Source organism: Lissotriton helveticus, chromosome 3_1, assembly GCF_964261635.1.
Source record: "Lissotriton helveticus chromosome 3_1, aLisHel1.1, whole genome shotgun sequence".
NCBI lineage: Eukaryota > Metazoa > Chordata > Amphibia > Caudata > Salamandridae > Lissotriton > Lissotriton helveticus.
This window is the reverse complement of record NC_136061.1, coordinates 1362400669-1362425069: the sequence shown is the minus strand read 5'-3', so window position 1 is coordinate 1362425069 and position 24401 is coordinate 1362400669. Positions and strand designations below refer to the sequence as shown.

At 43.9% G+C, this 24401-nt stretch overlaps 1 protein-coding gene across 2 annotated transcripts in view; it reads right to left on the bottom strand.

The window, feature by feature from the left end:
* Positions 1–24401, bottom strand: part of LOC144823467 (carotenoid-cleaving dioxygenase, mitochondrial-like) — a 742462-nt gene that overhangs the window by 136132 nt on the left and 581929 nt on the right. For both annotated transcript variants that reach the window (XM_078682002.1, XM_078682003.1), the window contains exon 7: positions 8936–9096. In XM_078682002.1, the coding sequence (XP_078538128.1) occupies positions 8936–9096 (161 nt within the window). The remainder of the gene's footprint in view (positions 1–8935; positions 9097–24401) is intronic.

Below are 24401 nucleotides of genomic sequence, written 5' to 3'. Positions count from 1 at the left end.
GTATAAGTGGAAGGGGATGTTGGCTTTATTCAGAATGGAAGCGAGGGGTAACATGTAGTTAGTGAAAAAAAGGCTATACATAGAAAAAGGCATCCTTGCCTCGGGCCGAGATTGTGATCAGGTAACCACTGCTTGCGTTCTAAAGTTAGCTGTGTCGCCATATAGATGTTATAATTAAACACATGTGTATAACGCATGTGAGAGGCCTTGCACCAGTACCAAGGCAGTATGATCGTATTCTCGTGAAGTGTTCCAAGTCAGCAGGATCAGTGTTTCTGCGAAACCAGTCCAAGTGTCACAAATATAAAATGTGTGTTAAATGTTAATGTGACAAAGTGAAAGCAACTTCAGGAAAAGGATTGTGTAGATACAAGAATGGCACTAATTCCTACCGGGTCTAACTCAGGCACATGCTTAATAAATCTGGCTTAGTTATTGCATTGCCCTTGCACCACCTTGGGTGGCGTAAGGCCGACAACTCAATGATACCTATGGCCCATATTGTGGGAGCACTAAATTGCCTCTGTCTGCACTTTATTGTGTGTGTTTTAAATTATAATAGTTATTTAAGGGTGTTTCGAAGACTATGCACATTTTGGCTTGGTGCACTCTCAGTAAGTTCCTTTTCTATAACCATAAATTCACAGTATTGCGTTGTTGTTGTTGCTGCACATTTCAGATTGTAAAATGATATCCCAAGAAGTATGGACTAGCATCGATGCTTAATTTGAGCCGGTGTTTGCAGATCGGGCTCCCTAGCCCTCATTGCTGGGGATGGGGATTTATTTTTCAGCAAGAGAGTTTTAAACTTACGGGGGCACTGAGGGCACTCTCCGGTCCACCGCAATCACACTAGCCGATTGTTTGAGTGGAGAGAGGTCTTGGAGTCTTTCTACTCTGCCAACTAAGCAGGCGGTTGGCGGTCTAGTTGCTGCTGCTGCTGACATAAAATCCAGCCAAAGGCGCACCAAAGACAAGCCTGTCTGCGCCCATCCGGGCCAGAACGTCACCAGCCGCCAGGGAATGCCGCCAGTTCCACAGCAGGGACTTTTGGGGAGACAAATCTCTTATACATGAGATACTCTCTTGGCCTATAGCTACCCATTATCATGCATCGGGGACAAAGAGCTTCGAGCAGATGATGGTAAGAGGGCTATAAAGATTGACAGTTGCATCAACTGTGGGTGGGCCCCGATCAAACAATTACCCTCCTGTTCCAACCCTCAGTTTGGGATATATCGCAATCAGCCACAACAGGGGTCGCACTGTAACAACTGGGGGGAGACCAGTGGGATTGGGCAGGACAGACAGAGCCCTGGCATGCAGGGACTTTATCTGAATGCCAGATCTATCCCCAAGCATGCAACTGAGACATGGGACTTATTACAGGACCGTAAGCCCGATATATGCCTTTTTACCAACACATGGCTCAATAATGAGGCCACACCAGCTCTAGCAGTGGCCTTCCCGGATGACTACGCAGTCATTAGGCCTGGGAAACAAGGCGGGGGACTAGCCATCGCCACCCGACTCCCTCCCTATATCAGGACGGTAGATAGAGTGCCTTCCGCCAATATGGAGCTTTTAATATTTCTAAGCAGGATGTGCCCACGTCATAGAATGGTCAGGTGCTTTGGTATATCATCCCCCTGGGGGTAGTAATAAGGAATTCTGCACCGCATTACTAGACAGACTGGCACCCCATGTCCTGAATACTGGAAATTTTTTACTGATAGGGGATCTGAACCACCATTTAGAATTGTTCTCTAATTCGGATTCCGCCTGCCTCATTGCAATGATGGAATCTCTTGGGCTATCACTGAGAGTCACCAGCCCCACTCATAGTGCAGGCCATACATCAGACGCAATTTTTTCTAATATATCGGACTTGGTAGTTGAGCCTCCGCAAATACTTGGCTGGACCGACCATATGGCACTAAGCTTCTCGGTGACGCCAGCTCATCCAGTACAGAGGGCGCAAGGTCAGAAGAGTTTTCGAAGACCCTAGGAGAGAGTAACCGCCTTTGTCTTTAGCCAGGCTTATAGGGATCCCTCGTGTAAGTGGGATGTGGAACCTAACTCTGTCTTGGAAAGATGTGAGGGAGCAATCCAGGTAGCCCTGGATACCATAGTTCCCCTGAAAAGGGTCACTATTCAGGAGAGGGCAGCTCCTGCCCCCTGGTACTCGGGATACTCTCAGAAAGGAGAAGTCTAAATGCAGGGTTCAGGAAAGGAGGTGGAGGAAGTCAATCAATCAATCAATCAATCATGCCATTTGTATAGCGCACTACTCACCCGGGAGGGTCTCAAGGCGCTTGGGGGAGGGGTATGCTACTGCTCGAACAGCCAGGTCTTGAGTTGTTTCCTGAAGGCGAGATGGTCCTGCGTCAGCCGAAGGTGGATGGGGAGGGAGTTCCAAGTCTTGGCAGCCAGGTAAGAGAAGGATCTTCCTCCGGCGGTGGCTCTTCGGATGCGTGGTACGGCTGCGAGGGCGAGGCTGGTGGACCGCAGCTGGCGGGTGGGCGTGTAGAAGGTCAGGCGGTCGTTGAGGTACTTGGGGCCCAGGTCGTGGAGAGACTTGTGTGCGTGGGTGAGGAGCCGGAACGTGATCCTCTTGTCGACGGGGAGCCAGTGCAGGTTCCTCAGGTGGCTGGAGATGTGGCTGCGTCGGGGGACATCCAGGATGAGTCGGGCGGAGGCGTTCTGGATGCGCTGGAGTCTTTTCTGTAGCTTGGCTGTGGTTCCGGCGTAGAGGGCGTTTCCGTAGTCCAGTCGGCTGGTGACGAGTGCCTGGGTGACAGTTTTCCTGGTCTCGGTCGGGATCCAGCGGAAGATCTTGCGAAGCATACGCAGGGTGTTGAAGCACGATGAGGAGACGGCGTTGACTTGTCTGGTCATCGAGAGGGAGGGGTCCAGGATGAAGCCCAGGTTGTGTGCGTGGTCGGTTGGCTTGGGTGCGGTGCCCAGGGCTGGGGGCCACCAGGTGTCGTCCCAGGCGGAGGGCGAAGATCCCAGGATGAGGACTTCTGTCTTGTCCGACTTCAGTTTCAGGCGGCTGTCCTTCATCCACTCGGCGACGTCTTTCATCCCTTCGTGTAGGCAGGTTCTGGCGGTGTCGGGGTCTCTGGTGAGGGAGAGGATCAGCTGGGTGTCGTCGGCGTAAGAGATGATGTTGAGGTTGTGCTGGCGTGCGATGGCTGCGAGAGGTTTCATGTAGATGTTGAAGAGGGTGGGGCTGAGTGAAGATCCTTGCGGGACGCCGCAGATGACTTCGGTGGCCTCGGAGCGAAACGGGGGGAGGCGGACTCTTTGTGTTCTTCCGGCGAGGAACGAGATGATCCACTCCAGTGCCTTCTCTTGGATACCGATGTTGCTGAGGCGCTGGACTAGGGTGCGGTGGCAAACCGTGTCGAACGCAGCGGAGAGGTCCAGGAGGATGAGGGCCACTGTTTCCCCCTTGTCGAGCAGGGTCCGGATGTCGTCGGTGGCTGCGATGAGGGCGGTCTCGGTGCTGTGGTTGGCTCTGAAGCCGGACTGCGAGGGGTCGAGGGATCCGTTCGTCTCGAGGAAGGCGGTCAGCTGTCTGTTGACGATCTTCTCGATGACTTTAGCAGGAAAAGGGAGGAGCGAGATGGGGCGGAAGTTTTTGAGATCGGTGGGGTCCGCTGTAGGTTTCTTCAGGAGGGCGCTGATCTCGGCGTGCTTCCAGCTCTCCGGGAAGGTGGCGGTGTTGAAGGAGGCGTTGATGACGTTCCGGAGTTGGGGTGCGATGGTGGAGTCGGCCTTGTTGAAGACGTGGTGTGGGCAGGGGTCGGTCGGTGATCCGGAGTGGATGGTGTTCATCGTGCGGGCTGTGTCTTCGGTGGTCACCGTGGTCCAGGTGCAAAGGGTGGCGGTGGGGGGCGTTGGTTCGACGGTTGGGTGCGTGGGTGGGGTGCCGAAGCTGTTGTGGATGTCGGCGATCTTGCGGTGGAAGAACGAGGCGAGGGAGTCGCAGAGGTCTTGTGACGGAGTGATGTCGTTGGTGCCGGTGCTGGGGTAAGAGAACTCCTTGACGATAGTGAAGAGCTCTTTGCTGTCGTGGGCGTTGTTGTCCAGTCGTTCCTTCAGGGATTTCTTCTTGGTGGTGCGGATGAGCTGGTGGTGCTTGCGGGTAGCGTGTTTGAGGGCGGTCATGGTGTCGGTGGTCCGGTCAAGGAGCCAGGCTTTCTCGAGGGTGCAGCAGGTCTTCTTGGAGTCCTTGAGGTCGTCGGTGAACCAGGATGCCTTCTTGCTTCTGGGTCTGCTGGGAGGGTTCTTTAGTGGTGCGAGGTCATCGGCGCAGGCGGTCAGCCACTGTGTGAAGTTGCGGGCTGCTTCGTTGGGGTCCGTTGTGTTGGTGGGTGGGCTCTGGCTGAGGGAGGTGGTGAGCTGGTCTGCGGTGATCTTGCTCCAATTCCTGTGAGGTACCTGTTGCGGGTGGTGGTGGGTCATGGATCTTTTGAAGCTGAAGTGGACGCAGCTGTGGTCGGTCCAGTGGAGTCCGGTGGCGTGGCTGAATGTGATGTACTTGCTGGAAGAGAAGACGGGATCAAGCGTGTGGCCGGCGTAGTGGGTGGGGGTGTTGACCAGTTGCTTGAGTCCGAGGTTGGCGAGGTTTTCCAGCAGGGCGGTGGTGTTGCGGTCCTTGTTGTTCTCCAGGTGGAAGTTGAGGTCCCCGAGGAGGATGTAGTCGGGGGAGGGCGTGCGGGCTGATGAAGTCTGTGATGTCTTCGCTGAATTGTGTGCGTGGTCCCGGGGGTCTGTAGACGAGGGTGCCTCTGAGGGTCGTCTTAGGGTCGGTGTGAATCTGGAAGTGGAGATGTTCTGCTGCGGCGAAGGAGTCGTTGGCGTCGGTCGTGATGCGGATGGTGTTCCTGTGGACGATGGCGATGCCACCTCCGGTCTGGTTGATGCGGTCCCTCCTGATGACCCGTCCGGGATGGCGATGTCGGGTGCAGAGGAGGCGTTCATCCAGGTTTCCGTGAGGAAGGCGACGTCCGGTGATGTAGCGTAGAGGAGGTTCCAGAGTTCCATGGCGTGTCTGTGGACGGAGCGGGTGTTGATCAGGATGCACTTGAGGTGGTTGCTGCTGGTGTTTGTCTTGGCGGGTGCGGGGCAGGTTCGGAGGCAGGTGAACTTGCAGGTGCAGCAGGTGAAGGGTCCGTGGGTGCGTCTCGGGGTGGCTTGGCAGCAGGCGTGGGTCTGGCCGTCATTGAGTGCGTTGAGAGTGGCGGCGTCGTAGGTCAGTCGGGTCGTCTTGCCTCGGCGGGGAGGGCCAGGGGTCATGGCGCTGGGCGCGGGCCAGGCGCGGACGGGCGCAGACGGGCTTACCTTTGGCGCACCTTCGGCGCTCAATCGGCGCTCCCGCTGCGCGCGTCCGCTGCGTGGTCGCTCTGGGGGCATCATAAGTAAGGAGCCGGGAGGGAGGAGCAGCTGAGTGGCGGGAGCGGGGCGGCGAATGGAATCACAGGGGGGCAGGGCCGCAGGGAGGCAGCGGCGGGAAATTCCAAGAAGCAGCGGGAAGCGGGAAATTCCCAGGAGCAGCGGGAAATTCCCAGGAGCAGCGGGCAGCGAGCGAAGGAATCTGCAGGCAGGAGGCGGCAAAGGCAGGCAGGAGCGGCAGCAGTGAGTGGGGCGACCAAGCCCTGTGGAGGAGTTAGATGAATTATTATACCGGAAAACACACAGAGCCTACTTGAACAGCTGTAATGCAGCAAAAAGGACATATCTGGATTTACGCGTTACAGAGGCCAAGAACTCCTCCAGGGAACTATATAGGATCTTGAGGGAATTTACAAACCCTAAGGTTGATAATGCGGCATCCCCCCTACACAGGAACTATGTGAAGATCTAGCCAGGTACTTCACCGACAAGATTGACCTGATCTATCAGTCCTTTGACACGGCAATGGAGGAACAGGGGGAGGGAGACGTACTCAGAAACCCACTGCAGGAAGAGGTTTCTTCCTGTGGACTGGACTCTTTTGCCAACATAACCGGAGAGCAAGTAGGTTCCCTATTAAGCAGCATAAAATCGGGCGCACCGTCTGATCCTGTACCACCGGCGGTTATGTCAATACTGAGCCCGGTCTTAGCAGACGCGCTCTCTGAAATATATAACATCTCGTTGGAGACGGCTATATTCCCGAATAAGTGGAAACGTGTGCGGGTTAAGCCACTCCTAAAGAAGGCGTCAGCGGACCCGTTTGAGCTGCAGAACTATAGGCCAATCTCGCTTCTCCCTATTTGTTCTAAAGTCCTGGAAACCCTGGTGAACCAACAGCTATCCCTCTATCTGGAACAAAATCACCTCCTAGATCCCTCGCAGTCCGGATACCGTGCATCACATAGCACGCAGGCCGCACTGTTAGAAGTGACGGATACCATCAGGATGACATTAGATAGAGGGACCCCAGTGATCCTGGTCCTCCTTGATCTGTCAGCAGCGTTCAATACTATTTCACATTGTATGCTGCTACACAGACTGAGGGAGATTGGGGTGAAGGGTAGGGCTCTAGAGTGGATTCAGAGTTTTTTAGCGGGTCGTACCCAGAGCATCCAGTTGGGTTCATTTGTATCGCAGACTACATGGGCGTTCCGTAGGGTTCTGTGCTGAGTCCTACCCTGTTTAATGCATACGTGACACCCCTGCCGGATATCATCAGAGGCCATGGCTTTGAGACCATCTCATAGGCGGATGACACGCAGCTAATCGTTCCCATTGAGGAAGACATCATGTCAACTCAGCGGAAATTCAGAAGCTGCATGTCTAGCATCGCCATATGGATGAGGAGAAATTTTTTACAACTCAATTTGTCTAAAACGGAAATTCTGCTATTTGGGAAGGCCGAGGCAATCTGGTCCCCGGAGTGGTGGCCGGCTGAGTTGGGTGAAGCCCCTCCACCAAAAAGATGGGCTAAGAATCTGGGCATCAGATTAGATGATAAACTATCTATGGAGGAGCAGGTCAAGACAGTGTCAGGCACATGTTTTGGCACAATGAGGATACGCAGGAAGATTTTTCCCTGGATCCCCTTGTCGGCGAGGAAAACCCTTGTCCAGTCACTCCTGGTGAGTCGGCTGGACTATGGTAATTCGCTGCTGGTGGGTGCCAGAGAGGATCTACTATCACGGTTGCAGGTAATGCAGAACACTGCAGCCTGCTTGGCCCTCAACAAGCCGGCAAGCACCCCGTCGGCCCCTTTGCTGAACCAACTACACTGGCTCCCTGTGAGAAAAAGAGCTATCTTTAAGATGCTCTGTGTGGTCTTCAAATCACTACAGGGAAAAGGCCCTGTCTATCTCAGTAATAAACTCAGGCGGTATCAACCGGCTCGGCAACTAAGGTCTAGCAACGCCAACCTTCTGTGTATCCAGAAGATACAGAGGGGAAGGAAAGGCGGTAGAGCCTTCTGTTATCTGGCGGCGAGCCACTGGAATAAACTGCCACAAAACATCAGGGCCTGCACTGAGCTAATCAGCTTTAAGAAGCTTCTAATGACATGGCTGTTGGACCCTAATTTACCTTCTCCTAGAGCGCCGAGAGATCCCCTCGGGGATGATTCGTTCACGCTCTATAAATCTACAAATAAATAAAATAAAATAAATAATAAAAAAGAGGGTAGGAGAGAAAGATGGAAAAACAGCAACAAAGGGAAAAAGCACTGATGAAAAAGAAACTACAAAGAGTGAGTTGAGGAGGCAGGGAGTGCCTGGTGATGGATTAAAGAGGCATGGGGTGGAATGGAGGCTATGTAGCCAAGGTACTCAGCACCCACTTGATTTAGTTATGATTATGCTATTGTCAAAGTATGAATAAATGCATCAACATTAAAGGGTACAGTGACAATTCTGCAGGAGAATTTGAACACTGAGGGAAATATTCACAAGAAAATGTTGTAGCGAGGGTCTGCGCCAAATTTGGCAGTGCCGCACTCCCACATTTTCAAAACGCAGAGATGCGTCGTGTTCACAAGAATACGTCGCACCCCTATGTTTTCCCTAGCGCTAAATTTAATTTAGATGCCCAGAGCCAACGCAGGCACCCTTGCACCATAGTGCAAGGGAGCCTGTGTTGCAGGGAATGACTGTTTATGTGCAGGAAGGTGTCCCTTCCTCCACATAAGCAATCACTAATGGCGATTTGTTACTTATATGTGTTTTACAGCATGCAGCACACATATCAGTAGCAAATCGTCATTATTTAATGATTGTTTATGGGCGGGAAGGGACACCTACCTACTCATAAACAATCATTAACAGCATCTAGCTCTTCTTTCTAGGTGTGTGCAGAATGCAGCACACAGAAAAAGCAAAAACGAGGAGAAATAAATTTGCCATTCTAACACCTGCTCTTGCGTGGTGTTAGTTTTTTGCGCTGCCTCAGATTTACTAATCCTTGTAAATCTGGGGTAGCTTCAAAAGCAATTGGTGTTGCGGTGGAACGCCCACAGCAACATCCATTCACACTAAGTGCTGCGTCTAAAGGGGGCATATTTATAAGGTGGTGTTAAGCCGCAAAAAATGGATTAACTCCGCTTTGTAAATATGAAGAAGGACATATCGTCACCTGAACGTCACGAAAAGTGACATTCTGGTGGCCATATCCCCTTGTATATATGTCCCACAATTGTAAGGGTTTACCTTTAAGATATGACTAGAATTTGGGTCTGTACTAAAGTTTGCCCTGACTTCTTACACTGCCCACATACTAATATACAGTACTATAAATATATCAAGCAGCCCGCTCAATACATAAATATTTCACTGGAAAAATTACTTGCATATTTGGTGAACACTGGTCTTGTTGTTTCTATTTCTAATATGTTTCGGTATTTAGCATTGGACATTTTCAATTGAGAGACTTCATGACAATTTGTAAAGACGACTGTACAAGTTCAAGTTTTGCATAATACCTTCCCAGACATTTTATTGGCAATGTGGAAGCGCGTGTGCTCATCCGGGTCCCATTTCATGGCGTCCGCCACAGACTTTCCGGCCATTTTATGGGTGATGATTTTCATTAAATCCATCTTAATCGGCTGTTCAACAAAGATAACATAGTTTTCTGTCATTCCTGGAATCAAAGAAGAGCAAAAATAACCCAGTGCACAACACTAACCTTGAAGTGGCTTAAGTGGATCACATATATTGAATTATATATTTAGGAGGAATGTGATGTAAATTACATTTCCAGGGAAACCTAAAACTTGTAACAACTGTTTAATGTGTTTTTTCTAATGCATCCAGTGGCTGCTGGTGAACTTTGAAAGTGCTGGAACAGAAATACCTTTCTTCAATTGGACTGAAGTGAGTGAGCATAGCAGTGAGCTGACCTTCTTCAAAGCGGTTTGGAAGGGGTACACCACAGTGAAAATGTGAACAAAAATAAATCAGGACCAAAGGGTGCATTGTACAACACAATTTTGACATACCTCAGATAAAATCCAAATGTTCTGAAAGGGCACTATTATAACATTCCAATACTTTTGAGGTGTGCAAGGCAAACCCTAATCTGGTAGCCGATTCACCGCCAATCCGGGCCTTTACTTATTAGACGAGTTAAACAGCTTAAGAGAAAAAAGTCTTTCTGTGACTCGCTTTCACAATAAAGAAAAGAAGGTCTACACGCTTCAGAGCTTCTAATGAGGTAGCATAGGCTGATGCTCTAGTACTTCTGCTCGCATTGATACAGGTAGCTTCCTTCACTGCCCTCTTGGTCGACACCTGGTCTACAGTGCCACTACACCCTCGCTGACAGCACTCTCACATATGCGACAACTCCTTTTGTATCTGACACTTGTCTGTAGACTCTCAGTAGGATTATCTATTCATTTAAATTCAGGGTACCTTTGTTATTATGGAGCCAAACAACCTAAGGTCTAGTGATAGTTTAATGGCACTGGTGGGCTGTAATGCGTTCAAGATTAATTACCCCCCCCCCCCCAATCGATCTAAGAATGCTGCCAAGTGTTTCAAACGCAATCTTCTCAAATAGAACTCTAAAATGCTCATATCTGATGCCTACTACTATGCTAATAAAAGAGTGGTTGTTCCTGATTGAATTTTCTTCACCAATAGTAGAGTACAATGGAGAAGAGCTATAGCTGCAACGCTACAGATAAGCACATCCAGGAAAATACCTCATGGACTGCAAATCACCATAACGCCCTCTGCGATTTTCAAGGCTGAGGCAATCATCTCCCTTTACAACAATGGGAACGTTCTCATACAATCTTCTGACCGTAATCTAGAAAAAATGGATGAAATTTTCTTGAAGATCAAAAACAAGGTGTCAAACAAGTCCCCATCTCCTCTCAAAGTTAACATCTCTGCCCCGCTCCACGGTCGAAACGCAGGCATCACCACCTCTATCTTATCACTTAGGCTTCCTCACCCCCATCCCTGCGACTGCAACAAGGGAACCTGTCGCTGATGTCCCCAGATCACCATCTCCTAATAATGAGCCCTGCTCTTCCCCCATGATCGATTTAACTGATCTGTGCATGCCCTTAGCTCATATAAGTCTGGGAACTGATACCAGTCCTCCAGACCCCAAAGGGTCACTGAACACCTATCTGATGCTGACATCCCCTCCCTTCTGCTATCATATACCACTACACATAAGGACCCATCAACCTAGTCGGTCACTATCCAGACTATTCCCTCCAACCAGCTCAAAACAACTCTGTCTCAACTACAGATCGTTGAACAAGAACAGTCTTTTTCAAGCCCCCCTTACACGCCATGAAACATTAGCTACCAACTTGAATCTCAGGTCTATGCGACTTAACTGCAGGTTGGCGGTAAGACACGCAGCTGATATTGCTGATCTAATTCTTGCATAAGACTTTGACCTCCTTATCTGAACTAAAACATGGCTCAGTGATTTTTCTCCACCCATTCTGGACATTTTAGTACTACCCAACTATGACATCATCAGACTGGATAGATCCAGAAGAGCTGGAGGTGGCATATCATGCATTTATTGCTCCACACTTACCTTACAACACTGTTCCAAAGACCTCTTATACCTGGGCATTGAAATATGGAGCAAATACAACTTGTGTGTAAACTACACACAATTTACCTCCCCCGGGTAATAATCTAACTTTCATTGAACAAATAATAAGGACCATTTCTTCTAACTCAGACCAATACACTAACCAAATCTTCCTTGCTGATTTCAACAACGATCAGCATGACTTAAATTACCCCATTCTGTTTACCTTCAAGGCCTTTATTATGGACTTCAGCCTCACCCAGCCTTGCAATGGCCCACCACACAACAGAGGATCCACCCTAGATCTAATCATTGCAAAAGATAATACTAAACAACTTGAATCCATAACCCCCGCGGCTGGTCAGACCACTACCTAATCTCCTTCCTTATCCTGGAAAAGGTGCTGTCCAGAAAAGGCCAATTTCTTAAACCCTGACAATGGTTAGAGACCTAAGAAATATTAATCCCACCAATCTAACCTCTATCAGTGACAATATCGTACCTCCTCCTACAAACAAGTTGAATGTGAATAATCTTACTGATCATACATGCAATCCATGTCAGACATGCTGGACATGATTGCTCCAAAGCCGCTTATGAGAATAACCAGTAGACAGTCCAAACCCTGGTTCAAGGCCAACCTAAATGAGGAAAGGCGCAATTTAAGACTTGTTGAGAGATCATGGAGAATCTCTCCATCGAGCTCCCACCTCAAGCAATTGAGGTCGCTAAGAAGCGACTACAACAAACATATCTGTAGTTCAAAAGCAGAATACTTTAGGGTACATTTAGACAATGCCAAAAACATACCCCAAAAACTATTCAAATTTATCAAACAACAAGCAACTTGACATTCTAACCACCACTTAGTAGACACCGGGATTTTACCAACCGGCAAGGAGTTCCCCACCCATTTTATTGATAAGACAAAGAGGATCGAATCGGATCTGCAACTCTCCTTTCAGCTTCTGCTCAGTCAGGACCAGCACAGTCTCCTCCGACTGCAACTCCTGAACAGTTCCAATCGTACTGGATATTCTACAATAAAATAAGGCTAACCAGGCTTCCTTCAAAATCCCTGACGACCACAAGATACTCATAATAATGACATCAATAAAACCCTCTAATCACTTTAATGATCCTCTGCTCACTAAGACCGTAAAACAGTTTAGGTCTTCCTTACTCCCACTATTAACAAAGATTGTTAATGCATCTCTCTCTCAGGCATAGTTCCCTATTGCGTAAAGACAGAACAGGTCACTCAAAAAAAAAAAGAAATACAGGCCAGGCATACCTCAACATTTTCAGTCCAATTTCTAACATCCTGACTCTAGCAAAGTTACTTGCGAAATGTGTAAACGTGCAACCACATTGAACAATTTCAACTCCTAGACCACTGCCAATCTGGATTCAAAAATTGACATAGCACTGAAATGGCTCTGACACACATTGCTGACAATACCCTGACATTGCTTGATCAGAATGAACCCTGTCTACTTATACTTCTTAATCTCTCCTCTTTGTTCGATATGGTCAAACGTGAGAGCTTTATTGAACTCCTCGAAAATAGGATAGGGCTATCTGGTCCCATTTAAAACTGGTCTACTTTGTTTCTTCATAACAGAACTCTGAGAATCAAAGTCAATCTACCCCTATTACAATGGTCACAATTGGAGTACCTCAAGGCTCCACGCTGGCACCCATGCTATTCAACTTGTTCATGAAACCCCTTACCGAAATTCTAAAGCTCTCAAACATTCATTACCACATGTACGAGGATGACACACAATTGTATCTGAAAATCTCCTCACCTGAAGATATCTAATCGCTCAACTGCCCCCTACTGAAAAACTCACGCTTAACACCCTCAAAACACAGCTGCGGCCGCTGCAGGTAAGAGTGGTGGGCCAGCTGGGGGAGGATTACGAGAAATGACCTCAAGGGAAAATTACTTTTCTTTTTAATTTTCCCTCGTGGTCGTTTCTCGAAATGCCACTCAGCCGCCCTTCCGCCCCACCGCTCTTAACTGCGGCGGCTGTGGCTGTCAAAACAAAATTCCTTTTGATCGCCACTCACAATGTCTCTGAAGACCACTGGCTCAGACAACTCACAACTCTCAACTGTTCCCCCATCATCATTGACTCTATTTGATTGTTAGGTATAACATTGGACAAACGCCAGAATATGCACAATCATATCAGTGCAACCATTAAGGGAGCTGCCTATCAAATGAACATGCTGAGGAAATTTAAACTCCCCCCCCCGTGAGGATTTTCAGTGAGTAGTACAATCCCCGGTCATCTCCCGATTAGATTCCAGGAGTGCTACTCTTGCTGGCCTACCCAAAGTAAAGCTCGTTCCGTGAAAGGGCACACTGAACTCAGCTGTTAGGCTCATAACTGGATCCAGAAGAATCAACCACATTACTCCAGGCCTAAAACATCTAAAATGACTCCTGTTTGAAGCACAAACCCAATTGAAGATTGCCTGCAAGACGCATGAGGCCCTTCACCATAACACTCCTGTCTACCTGGCCAAAAAATGAAAACTATCTAGGGGTTCTCGTTCCTTAAGAAGCGCTAACTCCCTATTGTTGAAACCGGAGAAGTTCACCAAAAATTAAACTTACAACCGCTGGAACGCATTTGGAACCAATTACCTCCTGCAGCCATGACAGACTTCTCATCTACCTCTTTCAAAAAAGAAGAAAAAAAGCTTCTGATGCACAAATCCCTTCACCAGGAGTCCTGAACCTTCTCAGCTGTCTATTTTGTGGCATATCTGCGATGCTAAATGATATACTGTATTTGCTTTGCTTCCTGCTTATGTCTTCATTGACCGTTATTTGCTTTTTTCTTCATCCAGAATGTATGTATTGATTTCTATGTGTTCAGTGCTCTGATACCCATGCCAGATAAATCAATACTGGACTGAGAAGTTCGGCTACTCAATGGGTCGACATCGAAGGTTCATACAAAAGACTCTCGTATGAACCTTCGATGTTGACCTACTGGCATGGTTTGAAATATTGTGATTTACGCAACTCTGTATTGCGGACACTTACAGCCATCTCTTAACTGGAAATATAGTTTCAAGTCTTATGTCAACATGCAGAATGAATATCACTAAAGTTGCTGTTTTTATCCTCCTTTACATATCTCACCTTGGGCTCCAACCTGGATTATAGCCTGACCAGTTCTAGAGCCTCCCCACTAAAACAACAAGCTAATTGACAACATTCCATTTGCTCAGTACATGTATGATATACATTTCTTGACCGTCATCTTTGTGGTCCTCGCATATGATTTATTGTGGCTTTCCTGATGAAGATCCATTATTAAATCAAAAAGCCACTCAATTGCACCTTTACATTTATTGTATCTTTGATTTTTCATTTGTCTATTATTATCTTTACGAAATTGTATATAGTTCACTTTATGATTGATTGTATAATTATCCTTATATGAACCATATGTATAGGACAAACAGCTTTGTCTGTTGTATGCGGTATACAGAAAACATTTCTCATTGTCACAATTGTTGTTTATGCTGTGATGTTATTGTCCCATGTATGTTTTCTCAAGGAGTAATGCAGAACTTACAATGGTATTTTCAAACAATTTTGTATGAATAAAAAGATTTTTTTACGGATAATTGTTGTACACGGAGTCTTTGCGCATCCTGTGGTTATAATGGTCTTGAAAACTTAGTAGACCAATAGTTACCTAGGGAATTTTCCTTCAATAATCTTTAACCCACCTCACCCACACTTTGCATTTTCTTCACCTCTCTCTCTCTCTCTCCTTGTTCTTGTCAGTTGCCCTCTTGTACTCTCTCTGCAGTTAATTCAATTGTCCTGTTTTTTTTCTTGCCTGTTTACTTGTTCTTTCCTAAACTTCTTTCCATTTTATAGTCTTGTCCTTTCCCTCTCTCCTTTCCCCTGGCAATGTTCAGCGTTATACATTTAGGCAGCGTCCATTTTAAAAGCATAGTGATGCTTCTGATTTTTTTGTTTTAGCGTCACAGTGGGCTAATTAATGAGGGACAAAGGAACTTACTATTATTTAATTCTCTGACAGAAAAGATGAGTGAAAAACAGCCAGTGAGGGGACTCCGACCTTTTACCTAAGGCATGTACCAGCAAAGAATGTGACCCATTTAATTAAGCAATCCCAAACCATAATTCTTCCAAAGGGGTTACCCACTTTGCGAGGAGAGGCGATTTGCAGCTCTGCAGGGGCTTCTACATACTACCCATGTCCTGACCTTCAGCGATTATTCTAACAAAAAAGGGGTGACCCTGTGTCCCTCAGAACCTGGGTATGCGTGATTGAAAACAAAATTGGTTCTGTCGGGTGAGCGCTAACATTGCTTTAAAAGAAGGCTGGAGAGCTCGAAACATACAAACAAAAAACCTCTCTCTAAAAAAAACCACTTAGGCACACCCTAATTAGAATCGTCATCCTGTTCAGTTATACTAGGTCTGAATGTAGTTTCATCTCCCATCCAGGTCGACTGACAAGCTTCCCTTGCGAATCCACACCCACCCGTGAGTAAATCTGCATGTTTGTTACTTATGATTAAGTAACTGCACAGAACCCTCTCTGATACCTCGTTCCCTTCCCTTCCAGGTCCTCACCCCCTGTCTTGATAAAGACCCGCCGCGACCACCAATTGGGGCGCTTTAGGTTCGAAACGTCGACGCTCTTATTTGGCCAAGATACCACCAGGAACTTGGACAATAACCATCTGTTTCCTTGGAAATCTAACTTTTAAATACTGGCCCTCCAACAAAAGACATTACCCTTCCCCGCTTCCCATCTGTATATATTTGTATATAAGTGTCACTATATGCTTTGCACTAGTCACCATGTTCACAACAGTCACAAATAATATGTTTTAAATGCTGAACCGAAAACGGAATGAAGTAATTGCCGTGTTTTGTGTTCCCTGCTTTTATCATATAAAATACGTTTTTCTCAGAGAGAGGTTTTTTGTTTGTATGTTTCGAGCTCTCCAGCCTTCTTTTAAAGCAATGTTAGCGCTCACCCGACTGACCTTCAGCGAAGCAGCCACGGGCATGGAGCGAGATGGAGGCTTTAGCCATAGCTGCCACCTTTTCAGACTGTTTAAGTGTAACACTTCTATTGTTTCAATGTACTTATGAGTGACATTCAATGACCAAATGTGTGACACGTAGAGTGACATTTTCTAGCGAGTACAACCAAGCAATGAAGTATTTGGAAATAAATAAATACCAGAACTTACACCCTTTTATGCAATGAGAAACTCTAAAACAATCTTAAAACTGCTGCAAAGCACCTGAAATTGTAAGTCCCTAATATACTGCCCCTAAACGAGGACTTACATAGGCTATGCTATCTTCCTTTTTCCCAGGGCAGCCTAATATGCAGTGACATGTGATATATTAATAGGACAACCCTTTAGGCTAAGCCTGGGCAGTGAACTCAGCTCAGTTTGTGGAGTTTTTAGTACTCCGTGCTGAGCGGAGCCTGTGGAGTTTTGAAAAAATAGATGCTGGACCACCTCCAGTGAGATTTCTCAATGCGGGCGGATGCAGAGGGTCGTGAACGCTTGCGTTGAGAAACCATCTGCTTGCGTTGAGGAAGCTGCCGCTCAAGTATAAAATCTACTTAAGCAACAGAAAGAAGCAGCGCCCTCTTGCGTGGCACATGGTGCCATTCGCGCTGATTTTTCCATTGCGGGACAAACACCCGGCACTAAAAATCAGTACGAATGGCGTGACCTAAAGCACTCCACCGCTTGCGTAACTCTGCGTAGCAAGGCCGGTTTTTTGGGTCATTTTGTGGAGTTCCGCACAGCGGAACTGCTCGTACTCTGCCCAGGCCTACTTTACTCCCAAGGGACCAGGGTAAATCTTTATACGTGTATACAAAGTGCACTGGGCATCATCTGGTAGGTGGGAATCACACTATAAATTAGTGAGTCCCGCAATAAAAGTAATAACTACGACCCTATGGAGACATTTCTCAGTTCATACAAACAGAAAGTCTGACAAGGGTTTCGATTATGATGAGTATTATCCAAATTCTATGCAACTATTATAACTTTATATACAATGTGCAAACGTTTTAGTGCTCTGGTGAATGTGTAAGTATATAAAACATAAACATAAGACACTTTATGCCCATGGTCCAACGATTAATTTCAAATGAGAACAGATAGCATATCATTGTATATCCATAATATTCACATTGAATATATGTACCATGGGGAAGATGTCGATGTTTCGACACAAGCTGAATGAACAGGTCTCCTCAGGGCTAAGTCATTTGGCTTAGAACCTGCAAGCCATGGAGATAGAAACCCAAAAACCATGTGTCAGTACTGGAGATTCCCTACCTGGGAAATACATAGGCAACAAACCTCAACATATCACACTACTCACCATTGAGATTGTAAACTGCCTGGTGCATAGGTCACTTTGTGCACATATCAAGAAACCTGACCTACGCCTGGTCCTGATTGTGCCTGCCCATGTCCGCCCTACGACGGGATCGTCACACAATCCTGATTCAATGTATCAACTTATGTGACCCAAAGATTGTCACAACCTAATGAAATGGAAAGCTAGGTCCCTAAGTAAGTATAAAATACTCTGATGTGCTATGGTGGTTTTTGATAATCCTTTGTGTCTACATTTGCCAAGGGTAGACGCCAGCTCAAACAGTGGCGGTTGGAGGCAAATCACAATGGAGGAGCGCAAAAAATAGACACATAACAAAAACACATTATAATATACTCAATAACATACACATAAATATAAATATACACATAAGAAAATCACTTAGCTTACCCTCCTGCTCGATGTTCGTCAGTACGTCCTTGTTGTTCTGCAGCACGTCTTCCGAGCTCGAAGCCCAAAGCCGACTCTCTCATCCAATCAAGAAGCTGTTCTCATGCAATAAGCAGCATGAATAAAGAGTCTTGATAGGCTAAAGCAGGCGGGCTTCATGCTCCAAAAGGCACTGTAGGGCCTGTGGGAGCTCTCCAACCCAACTGTCCAGGACAGCCGGGTTGGAGAGGTTTGAACTGCGCATGTCAGTTTGGCTGTAGCAAGGTAGGCAGCCAAACCAACATGCGCACTTCAAACTTAAGTGGCCACTCCTCACAGCTGCCAATCTTTGGCAGCAGTTACTCACGGGCCTCGCCCTGCCCTCATAACCTGTTTGCTGGCAGAAAGCATCAAAAATAAAATGGTAATAAAATAATTTTATTACCATTTTATTTTTGACGCTTTCTGCCCAACAGTGTGAGGAGCCCTCCTCCCCTCCTATGGGGGAAATGCCGATGAGGTCAAGGTGTCAAAAGTGATAAAATACTACCTCGCATCCCAGACCATTTAAAAGTGTGAAATAATTTTAAACTCGGTCATATTGAGCAAGAATAAAACTGAAGTTGTGTGCATGGGATGCGAAAACTTACCCCCTCAATACTGATGTCACACTTCTGTCACAATTACAGTAATCACTAAACATTGTGCACGAATGCAGAAAAGAACAGAAGTGAATTGCATAAGTCGCAATCACCTGACCATATTCAAACAAAACAAAAGTTAGTGTAGATGACAACCATGTGTTACATCTATAAGACAAACAACACTTAACAGAGTGTAAACGGAAAGATGGAAAGCAGCAAAGAAAATTAAACAAGAATATTTAGAAGGGCATAAAGGTATACAGATGAAACGAAAAAGGAGTGAACAAAAGGAAAGGAAGAGAAAAAGAAGTCATGATGAGAATAGAAATGGAGTAAAGAAAGACATAGACGGTAGGAAAGAAAGATACAGAGAAACAAAGAATGAATGAAAGAAAGAAGTGAAAGAAAGAAGTGAATATTGGTAAGTGTGCATGTTTGCCAAATGTTTTTAAAATCATGCTGGAAATGCAAACTTTTAAAGCATTGTACTAAGGGGAACAAATCCCACGGGCTCTTTAATAGAAAGTGTTGGCATCTCTCACTTTTGTTGGATATTTTGTTCCATGTCGCTCAAAGTGGGAGGTATTTTATTTTCCTGGCTACTTCCTTGCGCAGAAGGCCTCTTCTCGCTCCAGGCAGTGGCCGGCACCAATAATAGATAGCCCTTTTAGGTTAAATAAACAGTACAGCCGTGCTGCTGCACTGTTTACTTGACGCTAGTGAACTATTAAAAAAGTGGCAGATCCAAATACCCATATGGAGAAATTACCACTTAACTCAAAATATTTAATTTCAACGAGGAACGATTTCTTAATAATTTAAGTTGCTTACAATGTTTTTAGTGCACAGAATTTAAAATTGAAAATTGTTTATTTCGAAAGTGCATTTTATCGATGTCTAACTTGGTTTAGTACATCAAAATACACTGAGAGCAATGTCAATTGAAAAAGACACATGTCTCGGTGGCCTCATTAGTGCAAAGGTTGTTAACAACTTGTTCTAATTCATGTTTAACCCACAAGTTATTTGGCATATAATACACAAATCACAAAGACATTTTTTACATTTACCCCTGTTGATGTATTCATATAATAGGTGTAAAAGTACAATGTTTAGGAATTCAGAAACATTCCCAATAATACACCTAAAAGCTTCACCAGCCTCAGTTTTGTAGACTACCCACTGATAATTCTATATGACCTCTAGTATTTCCCCAACCTAGCATTGAGGAAATTAAACCCAATGTGCAAAAGTGCCTTTTTTATTCCTTTTTTTAATCTCTACTTGAAAAACACTTTGTGGAGAAACCGCTTCACCTACAATGCAAGAAAATATGGGGTGTTCTATTTTCCATAGAAGCCTGGGAGCTAGTTGCTCCTGTCCTTTTGATGGAGTAAACCTAAACCATATCCAAGGTGGGAAGGGTGAGCGAGTTTGTGGACATTCACAAACTGCCGCCCACTCCTTGTGTGGGGTTGAGTGGAGTGCAGTATGCCGTAGCAAAACCATTTATGCCTACCAAGCAACATTTTTTGGATTCCAGACGAGCATACATTGAGCCATTTTTAGCAGTGAACAAAAAAGTTGCACACGTAAATCGCATTGTGAATTAGATCCTGAATGTCTAAACGTAAGCATACTGATGGGGGTGGTGGGAGAGTTTGAAAGTTGCCCAAAATGGCTGCATCTCTAGGGATCTCTTGACATCCTCTTCCTGCCCACTAGGCTGATACAGGACTACCAAGAACCAGTGTGAGCATGGCAAAAGGCAGCCGTTATGTGGTGTCCACCGAGGGTCAAATTTGGGGGCAGCCTACCCAGTATATAGTCAGTTACATATTCCCTCTACCCATACCTAGTACCCGGAAGAAGTGTGACCATTGCCATTGACAAGTGCAAGTCAGAAAGGTAGTGCGCAAGGCGGTGCACAATCTGGCGCCCAATGAGAGGCTGCAACGGTTGTCAGCTCATCTAACACCAAGCTTGTATATTGGGTAAACTAATGACCTTCGACTGTGCTTTATATTTTTCTCTATGAACCTTGACCCACTGAGCAGCCATGTAGAAGTGCAGGAAATGTAAAGAGAGTTTTTTCGAGCAAAGTAGGAGCACCACGATTAAAGACCTCTGTAATCATTTCATGGATGGATCAGATTTAACAGAAGTCATTCCTCCATTTACTTGGCACTTTGCTCTCAAACCTGGCTGAAATAGCAAACTCTGAAGTCAAGTTTCACAGAGTCAGAGGTTCAACCAAGTTTGTGTTTGTCCTCTTTTATACAGTAATTTGTAAATCCAAGTATTAGTAGTGCAATGTTGAATTTATTTTGATTGAAACAGAAGGTGGTGGTCCCAACCATTGAACCAAATGGTGTAGTGAGGTAACAGCCAATACGTGTTTCGCTCTTTCTCGGGACGCAGACCTGGGGATTTTTCAAGGTGGCGAGATTGTCTGTCTTAATCAAATCGTAGTTGAATCTGTATATATGTCGTAAGAAATTCTATGCGGTCTCAAATGTCTACCCGCCTATTGTGGTCCTGATCAGCGAAGTCCATTATGAGGAGGAGATAAAGGCCTCACTCTCTTTTAAGGGAGGCAAGTAGAGAAGGACCAGGCCAATTGGAGGCGAATCTGCAGGGGCAGAAGTCCTATTCAATGACCAACTTCACAAAGAACTAGTGTACTTTAAGAATATGGCAATAGAGAAGTGTTAAGGTGTGCCTTCACAGGGCCTAAAGACTTTAGAGATGCTTTCCGATTGAGGTTTGGCAAGCTGGTGTATCCTGAGACACTCCAGCCACAGCCAGTGCTCGAACTGGCAAACAGAATCCCCACAGTTTAAGCCCTCACTGAAATATCTAAAAGAGAATCATCATACAGCAACACTCTTACATAGCCAATGATCATTCCAATAAACCACACACCTTCCTCCTCAACAAACGGCAAACATCAACACACAAAACAATGACAAAAGTTGAACCTTTAAGTACCCAAACGAAAATCGCTTAAAAATAAAAGGAATAATGAGGGGAAAATCCCTTACATTTTTTTGTCTTCTAAGCAACCCATTAAAAAGTATAGTGGATAGAAGATAAGCAATAAATAGTCTGGATTTTTCCTGAGTACTAATTTCGGAGTAACTCTGGAGGGAGCACCGAAGTTTAATGTCCTATAATCTACACTGCCAATCGTTTTTGACGAGGATCCTTCTTCACAGTTTTTCTCACCATCTACGTCTTTCTCACTAATATTCCTCCTCCAGAACACTACCCAATCAAGATTGCAGATGTTTCCATTGCAAGTCTTAACTGCATTGTAAAAAGAGGAAAAAACTAAATGGATTTCATATATTTTGTGTATATAGACCACTCTGCAGTTCCTGTGGCCATCCTTATCTTCAGTGGATCTCCCACCTTCACCTTTACATCTCCCACACACCTCCTTTTATCATACTCACACTTTTTGGCAAATTGGACATTTCTCTCTTTAACATCTCAAAACCAATGGTTAAAAGATATGTACAAAATTGCAGGCTTTGGAAGAGTAATTTATCAACTTAATGATAATTTACAAAACTTTGAAGAGATTTTGGGGCACCTTCTTGCTGATCTGTTCGGGAGGGGGAGGGCATGTGGACTGGGGTGAAGAACGCGGTACACAGTCAAAATATCGAGTTTTAAATTTCGACCTACCAAAATATCGTGTTTGAAATTTCCAAGGTACAGAATATCGATGTCAAGAATATCGTAGGACAGAATATCGACCCTAAGGTAAGTAATATCGAATTTATTTATATCGATGTAAGTAATATCGAAGTTAGTAATATCGATAGCATATATATCGATGTAACTAATTTCTATGTCACTAATATCGATATTTGTATTATTTTTATGTTTTTTATTATGTATGTGTTATATGTTTCTGTAAAATATTTAAATTAATTTATATTATATGTGTATTATTTTTATATATTAATAAAAATATTTTTAAGTAAATTATATGTTTTAGTACCGGAGTGGGTTGTGGGTTTATAGGGGAATAGGGCGGGAAGTAATTTAATTGTAAATAATTAATGATTTTTTTATGTATAATTAATTTTTTATTTAATAATTAATTGGCAATTAATTATTTAAATTGATAAATTAATTATTTAATTGGTAAATTAATTATTTAATTGGTAATTAACGTTAATTTTTATTAAATGTTATGTTTTAGTACCGGAGCGGGTTGTGGGTTTATAGGGGAATAGGGTGGGAAGTAATTTAATTGTAATTAAATATTTTTTTTATGTATAATTTATTTTGTAATTACTTATTAATTGGCAATTAATTTTTTTAATTGATAAATTATTTATTTAATTGGTAATTAATGGTAATTTAAATTAAATGTTATGTTTTAGTACCGGAGCGTGTTGTGGGATTATAGGGGTATTGGGTGGGAAATAATTTAATTGTAAATATGTAATTATTTATACATTTTTTGTTATGGATGATTAATGTATTCATTAATTATTAATTGGCAATTAACTATTTTAATACATAATTTATTTATTTAATTGGCAATTAATATTTGTAATTTGTAATTATATTTTAATCAGTAGAAAAATTCATCAATTAATTGGTAAACATTTTTGTATTATTTTTTTATTTTGTATATTGTTTCTTTATTGTTTTTTAATTGTGATTTAAATTTTAAAAATATATTATTTATATGATAAATAGTTTCTTTTTTAAATTTTATTATTTGGTGAGTAATATTTAATAATTATTATTAATTGGTGTTTGTTGTTAATTTATTGTCAAATAATTCTTCAAATGTTATTGCTTTTATTAATTAATAATAGTTTTTTATTGATGTTGATGTATAAAAAAAAATATTTATACATTATTGCAAATATAAACATTATTCATAAGTATGTTTAAATAAAATTCTACGCTATTAAACGCTTTCCCTACTGTTGCACCTTTTGGAGTTGGAATAGTAATTTTTCCCCCTACGCTATCCAACGTTTTCCCTACTGTTGCACCCTCTGGAGTTGGAATAGTAATTTTTCAACCTACGCTATCCAACGCTTTCCCTACTGTTGCACCCTTTGAAGTTTGAATAGTAAATTTTCCCCCTACGCTATCCAACGCTTTCCCTACTGTTGCACTCTTTGGAGTGGGAATAGTAATTTTTCCCCCTACGCTATCCAACTCTTTCCCTACTGTTGCACTCTTTGGAGTTGGAATAGTAATTTTACCCCTACGCTATCCAATGATTTCCCTACTGTTGCACCCTCTGGAGTTGGAATAGTAATTTTTACTCTTACGCTATCCAACGCTTTCCCTAATGTTGCACCCTCTGGACTTTGAATAGTATTTTTTACCCTTACCCTATCCAATATTATTTATATTTATTTATGTATTTAATATGTTACATAATGTTGTATTTAATTAATTTTTTATAATAGTGAAAGTATATTTAATTGTTTTTATTTATTAAATATATTTATTTATTATTAATATTTATGTTATTATAGTGTTGATGTATTTGTAATTTATAGTATTTATTAATATTTTTTAATTAATAAAAATATTTATACATTATTATTAATTAAGTATATACTAAATATTGTATGTTTAATTTTAATCAAATGTTTAATATTAAATATGTATTATTTAATCATTTTAAACATTACTGGAGTGGGAATAGTAATTTTTACCCACCCGCTATACAACGCTTTCCCTACTGTTGCACTCTCTGGTATGGGAATAGTAATTTTTCCCTCTACGCTATCCAACGTTTTCCCTACTGTTGCACCCTCTGGAGTTGGAATAGTAATGTTTCCACCTAAGCTACCAACGCTTTCCCTACTGTTGCACCCTTTGGAGTTTGAATAGTAAATTCCCCCCCTACGCTATCCAACGCTTTCCCT